This window comes from Bos taurus, chromosome 19 (genome assembly GCF_002263795.3).
Source record: "Bos taurus isolate L1 Dominette 01449 registration number 42190680 breed Hereford chromosome 19, ARS-UCD2.0, whole genome shotgun sequence".
NCBI lineage: Eukaryota > Metazoa > Chordata > Mammalia > Artiodactyla > Bovidae > Bos > Bos taurus.
Window position 1 is genome coordinate 43,814,403 of NC_037346.1, and position 8,649 is coordinate 43,823,051.

At 51.5% G+C, this 8,649-nt stretch overlaps 1 protein-coding gene across 1 annotated transcript; it reads right to left on the reverse strand.

The window, feature by feature from the left end:
* Positions 1-6,874: 6,874 nt before the first annotated feature.
* Positions 6,875-8,113, reverse strand: PYY (peptide YY). Its single transcript, NM_001040587.2, is given in 4 exon segments — positions 6,875-7,110; positions 7,264-7,344; positions 7,434-7,621; positions 8,023-8,113. Coding segments are annotated over 3 exon segments (294 nt in total). The 5' UTR covers positions 8,023-8,113; the 3' UTR covers positions 6,875-7,085.
* Between the last annotated feature and the right edge of the window lie 536 nt (positions 8,114-8,649).

Below are 8,649 nucleotides of genomic sequence, written 5' to 3' on the forward strand. Positions count from 1 at the left end.
ACCCCGTCCTTGACCACGGCCCTTTTATAGTCCTCAGCCCCCCGAGTCCCCGCCTCCTGTCAGCCTCTGTCCCTCCCCAGCCCTCATCCCCTCCTCCCACCATCTCCCTGGTGCCTGCAACACCAGCACCAGGACCAGGGACAGGAGGGGGACAGGGCAGTGTTGTGGGTGTCACACTGGCAGCATAATGAGGAGAAGTGGGCCACGATCAGTCTCCTGTAGGCCCCCATCTGCCTTCGGGCGCCAGAGCAAGTTCAAGAAGGATGGGGTCCTGGGAATGCAGGATAAATGAAAGGTTCTGATTGCAGAACTCGGAACAGCCCTGCCTGTCTCACCAGGATTAACCCAAATATTCAAGCAGATTCCCTCCGGGCAGAAGACTGAGGCTGTGGCTCTGAGACTCCAGGGATGAAGGCTGGAGACTCAGGACTTCCTGTGCATCTGTGATTAGAACAAGATGGAACGGGAGAGATGCCTCAGGGAACTGGAGAATGTGGAAAGGAGTGGGGACCCGGGTAGGGAGAAACCTCTCCCTGGGTAGCAGATAGATGCACAATGAGAACTGGTGTGCCTGTTCTCATTCCTGGGTTCAGGGGAGACGGGGCAGGGAGGCCAGTATCTGTCAGCTATTTCCCAGTGCCTCCATTCCAAGATAAAGATAAAAACCAGAATCACTTGTACAGCCTTGAATTTTCTAAAGTGCTCCCAGCTCAATCACCTCAGTGAGTTCCTACAACAACCCGTTTTACAGATTCAGAAACTGAGTCTCAGAGACATTAAGTAACTAGTCTCAAGCCACATAACTAGTCAGTGGAGATTCAGGGTTTGAAACAAAGTCTAACTCCAAAATCTGTGCTCTTTTTTTTTTTCTAAGCAAGGCTGTTAAAGTATTGCTATAATTTCCCACTTTTCGACTAAGAAATGTGAGACTCAGAGAGGCGAAGATACTAGCCCAAGATCACACAGCTGTCTAAGACTCAAGTTCTGACTTAGATTTCAAACCCCACCAGTGCCAGCAAACCACCGCCGCTGCCAACCCCCCCAACCCCCCGCCCTGGTCCCAGGAGCCTCTGAGTCTTCCCTGCTCAGCGTCCCTTCCCCCACCCCTGGCTCCCTCCTCAGCTCAGGGTAGGAGCATAACTGACTGTGTCTGAATGACTCAATGAAGCCCTAGAAGTGGGCAAGGGACTTCTCACCCCCGAGGTTCTTCCATCTCAGATCACACCACCAAAAGATTGTGTTGGGAGAGGACCAGGGCAAGGGTGGGATGGGGATGAGGACTGGAGGTGATGCTGCACAGATCTAAGCTTTGCTTTTCCTCAAGGTGATGAGGATAAAGGAAGGCTCAGGAATTCCCAGAGTTCTACCTTCCTCCTCTCAATTCTGATTTCTGGCAACAAGAGCAATAACGCTCCACCCAATTCCACAAAGCAGAATGGGGGTCATTCTGTCTCCAAAAGCCCTGCTGGCCCTTCTCTGGGCCTCGGGGTGCAACTTGATAAAATGAGGCTGATGAATTAGTGGCTGGTCTCCTAATGGCTGGGGCTGCCCAGGTGGCACTATTGGTAAAGAACGCACCTGCCAATGCAGCAGACATAAGAGATATGGCTTCTTTGGTCACTGGGTCATAGAGATTCCCTGGAGGAGAGCATAGCCCCCCACTCCAGTATTCTTGCTGGAGGATCCCACGGACAGAGGAGCCTGGCGGGTTACAGTGCATAGGGTCGCGAAGAGTGGGACGTAACTCAAGCGACTTAGCACATACACCCCACCCAATAGGCGGGCCTCTAGTGAGCCCGGCAGGAGCTGCAGGCTGCCACCAGGGGGCGCCAGGCTCCAACTATAGTACAAAGGGCCTGGGCTCCCACAGGACTCCAGCTGCTGTGGGACCGGTTATGGCCATTACCCAGGTCAGGTCCCAGCGCCTGCAGCCAGATTGTAGATCTGGGGATTGGCTCAAAGCTGAGGCCATCTATAGTTGTGTCCTGTCACAGAGGTAAACAGCTTTGTCAGCGCCTACAAAAATGACAGTTACTCTACAATGTCAGCAGAACCTACAGCTTTCATTTTTCTCCTTTGCGAACAAGAGATTCTTCTTCTGGATCCTCTCAGCGACGCTGTGACAACTGAGGAGGAGTGGGCAGTGGATGCGCTTTCTCAAACGAAGGTGATGCTTCTCACTCACCTTCATCTGTTCCCAGGGCTTGCCATGGAGCTGTGCTTCAAGAAGCACCAAGGACAAAGAGAAAGTGGTCCCCCTCCCCTGCCCAACCCCACGCTCTCTGGGACAGGGACGGTGGCCACTGGGCAGTGTTAGGATGGAGTGAAGGCTGCAGTGAGACCAGGAAAGGAAGACCCCAGAAACACCTGAGGTCACAGGGCAAAGGTGGTCCCCACATATGGGACTGCAAAGGCAGGAATGTGATTAGCATTACATGCCCCCTCCAAAAATTCCTCCAAAGCAGCCTGGGCCAACTCTTAGGCCACTGTCTTATTCTCACACTGGGTTGGCAGCAGCAAGGGAGCAGGGAAAGGAAATGATGGCCAGCCCCAGCTATCAGGAACTCAGGGGGTCCCTCATTCCCTAGGGAAACCCTTGGGTTGAGGTTCATCTCTCTCTCTCTCTCTCTCTCTGACACACACACACACACACACACACACCTGGGGTCCTTGTCCCACCCACTCAGGCCCAACTCAGGCCCAACTAAGGGCTCAGGTCATTAATTTGAAACCTGGGTTCTGTCCACTATGAGGAGTCCATCTGCCTCCATGGTCCCCTGAAGGCTCAGGAGTGCTCAGTAGTCCTCCCTGCCCACAGTGCCTGCAAAAGCAAATCCTGTCATTGACAGCTCAATTTTTTCCTGAAGAGGAAGGCTTTTTTCTTTCTAAGAGACAGGCTAAACCAATTCATATAATAAATTACTGCAGGAGAGGAATGGTTGAATGGGGAGGAAAGAAAAACTGGGCGTGGGTCAGGTAGTGGCTCTGGGTCACATATGGGCTGCGTGTGGAAGGAAGGGAGTTTTTCCCTTGGGGTGGTTGGAAGGAAACAGTGTCAGAGCCGTTTTGAGATGGGTTAGGAGTGAGTTCTTCCTTGGTAGTTCAGCTGGTAAAGAATCTGCCTGCACTAACAAACACATGAAAAGATGCTCAACGTCACTCATTATCAGAGAAATGCAAATCAAAACCACAATGAGGTACCATCTCACACCGTTAGAATGGCTGCCATAAAAAAGTCTGCAAACAATACATGCTGAAGAGGGTGTGAAGAAAAGGGAACCCTCTTTCACTGTTGATGGGAATGAAAACTAGTACAGCCACTCTGGAGAACAGTATGGAGATTCCTTAAAAAACTGGAAACAGAACTGTCACACAACCCAGCAATCCCACTGCTGGGCATACACACCAAGGAAACCAAAATTGAAAGAGACACATTTACCCCAATGTTCATTGCAGCACTGGTTACAATAGCTAGGACATAGAAGCAACCTAGATGTACACTGGCAGAAGAACGGATAAAGAAGTTGTGGTACATATACACAATGGAATATTACTCAGCAATAAAAAAGAACAAATTTGAGTCAGTTTTAATGAGGTGGATGAAACTGAAACTTATTATACAAAGTGAAGTAAGTCAGAAAGAGAAACACTAATACAGTATATTAACGCATATATATGGGATTTAGAAAGATGGTAATGGCGACCCTATAAGCAAGACAGCAAAAGAGACACAGATGTAAGGAATAGACTTTTGAACTCTGTTGGAGAAGGCAAAGGTGGGATGATTTGAGAGAATAGCACTGAAACATGTATATTACCATATATAGAATAGATGACCAGTGCAAGTTCCATACATGAAGCAGGGAACTCAAAGCTGGTGCTCTGGGACAACCCAGAGGGATGGGGTGAGGAGGGAGGTGGCAGGGGGTTCAGGATGGAGGGACACATGTACACCTGTGGCTGATTCACGTCAATGTATGGCAGAAACCACCACAATATTATAAAGTTTAGTCTCCAATTAAAATAAAGAAATTAATTTAAAAGGAAAAAAAATCTGCCTGCAATGCAGGAGATGCCAGTTCAATTCCTGGGTCGGGAAGTTCCCCTGGAGAAGGGATAGACTACCCATTCCAGTATTCTTGGATTTTTCTGGTAGGTCAGATGGTAAAGAATCCACCTGCAATGCAGGAGACCTGGGTTCGATCCCTGGGTTGGGGAGATCCCCCAGAGGAGGGCACGGTAACCCACTCCAATATTCTTGGAGAAGGCAATGGCAACCCACTCCAGTATTCTTGCCTGGAGAATCCTATGGCCAGAGGAGTCTGGCAGGCTATAATCCACGGGGTCACAAAGAGTCAGACATGACTGAGTGATTAACACTTTCACTTTTCGGAGTGAGTAGAAGAAAGGAAAAGAAGGGGGATATTCATAAGCATGTGCCAGGCTGTGTCAAGCTGACCTCTAGACTCAGCTCTCTTACTCACTAGCTCTGACATTCATTAGCTGCGTGACTTTTGGCAGCTTACATCTCTCTGAGCCTTAAAACGGTGAACTAATATTATTGAATTGGCCAAAAAGTTTGTTAGAATTTTTCCATAAACTTATGGGAAAACCCAAATGAACTTTTTGGCCAATCCAATATTATTTAAGGTCTGAGGATCCCTGTTTCATTAGTAAAGAAATAAATGCAATGACATGAAATGACTAGGCCAGTCACACAGTCCGTGAATGATAGAAATGGGACTCGAATCCAGTCTTTTGTCTCTGAGGCTTCTGCAGCAACTGTGGGGCTCCTGCCCTTGAAAGACTCATGGTGTAAGATAGAGCTGCTTTTAGGATAACTTGCTATACAGCACAATAACCAGCACAACTACCCTTTCTCCTTCCCTCCCTTCCCAGTGGCTAGAATAGGGGTGCAGCTATGAGCCAGATGGGTTATCTTCAGTCATTTAGATGAGGGCTTGGGAAGACCACAGAATAGGCAGCTGGGCTGTTAACACCCCCATGGAGCAGAGCTGCCAATGCCCCAGATGAAACTCGCATTTTATGTAAGAGAGAAATAAATTTCTTCCTTAAGTAATTTTTAATTACATCTCAAGTTTAAAAGCCAGATCAATACCGTGGCCATATAATGTATATAAAACAATTAGCTTATTGTCTAACATATAAGTAAGTGCTTTTTTTGGCTGTGTTATGCAGCTTGCAGGATCTTAGTTTCCTGACTGGGGATCAAACCCAAGCCCCTGCAGTGAAAGTGCTGAGTCCTAACCACTGCACCACAAGTGAATTCTCAGTAAGTGCCCTTTTTTTTCTAAAGTACCTATTGATATTGGCGTCATTAGTGTTACATCTAAGGTTCCCTCCAGCTCCAACATTGGTTGAGTCTGATCAGCAGTGGATTAATCATCTCTCAGCACATCCCGCATGGACTTGAAGCAAACCCATGTCACCTATGGTGAACCAGACATGTCAAGCTGGGCAGAAATTGTCTGTGGCCATATAATTTATACAAGGGGTCTCTTCTATTAGCTTCAAACTGACCACAGCTCTCCCAAAAGACCCACAGACAGGAGACCATGGACACAAACACAGATTCACATCCTCCCACACCTCCAACCACAAAATAAACCAACGTTTGTAGCAGCCATCGCATGGTCCCATCCTACCTCTCCTGGGGTTGGGCTGGGGACTTGATCAACTGATTAGAATGGTTAGAGTAGAGGAGTGGTTAGAGTAGAGGAGAGAAGACAGGAGGAACTGTGATGGAAAGTGGGTCTCAGAAGGTAGACTGTTGTAGGAAGAGGAAACCAGAGAGAACTAACTCCACCCCCAAGCAATCAGGGCAGGCTTCTGGGAGGAGGTAGCCACTACCCTGAAACTGATCTCCAGAATGAAGAGAGGAAAAGGGATCTGCAGCAGGGGGAGTGGCCAGGCCAAAGGCTTAGAGCATTGGAGTCTACAAGGCCTGTGACCTGACCAGGCTCTCGACCTGCTTCCATCGCCCCCTTCCACCCTATCTTCTGGGAGACTAGAGGGCAGTGCAGGGAAGGGAAGGTGGTAGAACCCCAGGGACCCCAGGGCAGGTGGTGTCTGACCAGGGGCGTCTCCTCCACCGATGGCAGAGCCAGCTTGAGGCTCCTCTCCCAGAGCCACCTCAGGAGGGCATCCCTCTCATGACCTTGTCCCCAGGACACCATGCTTGGTGCTTTATCTCCTGAGTGTGAATTCAGAAAGGGGAGGGAAGCAGCGGAGAGCAAGGGCAGCTCCACACTCCCACTGCTCCTGCTCAGGCAATGGGGGTGTTGGAAGTGACCCCTTCCCCCAGCACACACACCCATCTCACCCCACAAATGACTCTCCCTCCACAGCCCCAGCTGGGGTCCCATCTCCACTCCCAGCCACTACAGCCCCCAGGGTTAGTGATACATCTCCTCGGGGTAACCTGGGGTGTTGGTACCAAGCCCATTCTCCAGACACTTCCCTCTTTGGGGGATGGCGCAGCTCTGTCCCCAGCTACTCTCCTGGGCTGCCTAGCCTGCTCCTTTCCACACCCTTCACCCTCCAGCAGCAATTCTTCCTGCTCCTCCCTAACCCTTTGGAAGAACTTTCAACCTGCCCCCACCCCACCTGACTAGAGCGCCAGAGGACCCTTGTCTGGGTGCCTTCCACTCCTCACGCTGGGGGGTAGCGTTTTCTCTTAGTTCAGAGCAGAGAGGGCCCCTCACTCCACCCCAGCCCTGGCCTCGGGCTCCTTTGGTCTCAGGCGTCATCTTCTATCCTCTCAGCTCTCTCCCCTCCACCCTCCACTCCCACCTGGATGCCACCTCCACGAAGGACAAGAGACAAGATGTAGAAACGCACCATTTCCAGTTCAGTGAAATTTGCACTTTATTTAGAGATCAAGGAAGGACCACATCTGGCCCTCCAGCCCAGGGGCAGGGACATGGAGAAATGGAAATAAGGACCCCAAAGAAGGACTTCAGACCCAGCAAGCCCTGAAAGGAATCCAGGCTCCGGGGTCAGGAGCAAACATGGAAATGGGGTTGGTGTCTTAGCACATCTCTCTCTGGAGGCCGTCGGGGTCTTCACCACAGGTAGGCTCCTTCTGGCCTGTAGGAGGAAAAGGAAAGGAGTCATACGGAGCCAAGCTCGGCGTCGGATCAGGGTAGGCGAGACTGGGGAAAAGTACTAGGCGGCGGGGATAGGGTGGAAGGAAGACCAGGCCACCCCTCAGGGGACAGCCGTCCGGCGGGGCGCTTTTACCGCGACTTGACCGGCGGGTCCTCGCGATCTGGAAAGAGCAGTATGGAGAGAAGAGCTTCTGAAAAGTCGCGTTTCCCAAACCTGCAGGGCGGAGCCAGAGATGGGTGGGGTCGTATCTGGCCACGCCCCTGGTGGCAGCCCGGCCCCGCCCACCCCGCACGCGCTCTCACCGTTGCCGAGTGACCAGGTTGAGGTAGTGGCGCAGCGAGGTGTAGTAGCGGTTCAGCTCATCTGGCGAGGCGTGTTCTCCCGGAGCTTGGGGTTTGGCGGGGTAGGCGTCGACCAGCTCCCCCAGGCAGACGAGCAGGGTCAGTAGCACTGTGGCCATGGCGGGCCACGATCTGCGCCCCGACATCATCTGGAGAGAGGCACTAGAGTCAGTCCGAGCACCTACTTGGAAGTGGGAAGCAGAGGTTGCCATCTAACCGAAGCTTCAGCGACCTGTCTGGGGCTGGTTCCCGACCAAGACTTGGCCGCCTGCTGGCTGTGTGTTCTCAGGCATTGCACCATCTCTGGCCTCAGTTTCCTCATCTGTTAAAAGGGCATAAGCCCTGCCTGCCTCCACCAGAAGGGCAGATGGAGGAACAAGGCTATGCTGGCAGCAGGGACTCCCCGGCTTTTCTCCTTCCCACTTCCGCTGACCCCCTTCTAAACCAGCTTCTCACCACTCAGTCCGTTTCCACCTTGCTAGCCTCAGTTTCCCCACGAACTAGCCTGGGATCCCCCGACCAGACCATTGCTGGGTCCCAGGCCACTCACAGCAACAGCTCCAGAGGCAGAGTGGTCAGGAGATGGAAGGCCAGAGGAGTCCGAAGGGCTGGACTTCTACAGGTGGAGCTGTGGCCTCCTCAGCTCAGTGCGTTCCGTGTGGGGCTTATATGCTGGTCTGAAAGGGGAGGGGAACTGGAATGGGGAGGGCTCTCCTTCCTCACTCCACCCAGGGGCAGATCGCTGAGCTTACTTTCAGACAGTAAGTGATGTCTTCACCTCTAAGGAGCCAAGGCGGAACCCCCCAACACTTGGATTCAGGGTACCTCTGGACAGGATGCCTAGTCAGAACCCCATCTTCACCCTTCAGCACCCCAACAGCAGGTGTAGCCTCCTGAGGAAGTGAACCATTTGGTCTAGATTCCTGGGAAGACCCTTAGGACCAGGGTTGACACTCCTTCTTTCCTAGCTTGTCCATGGTTGGGGAGAGGAGATACAGGCAGGAGTCCAGATCCATATTTTCCAGCCTGTGGGACTTATGACCACTACTTCCAAAAGCCAACCTTTTAAGCCTCTTTTCCATAATACATTGACAGGACCTGTGGGGAAAACCTCTTGCTACTGGAGGCAGGATGGGAGCTATAATCTTGGCTTTTGACCTGCTGTCTGTGAAATCTT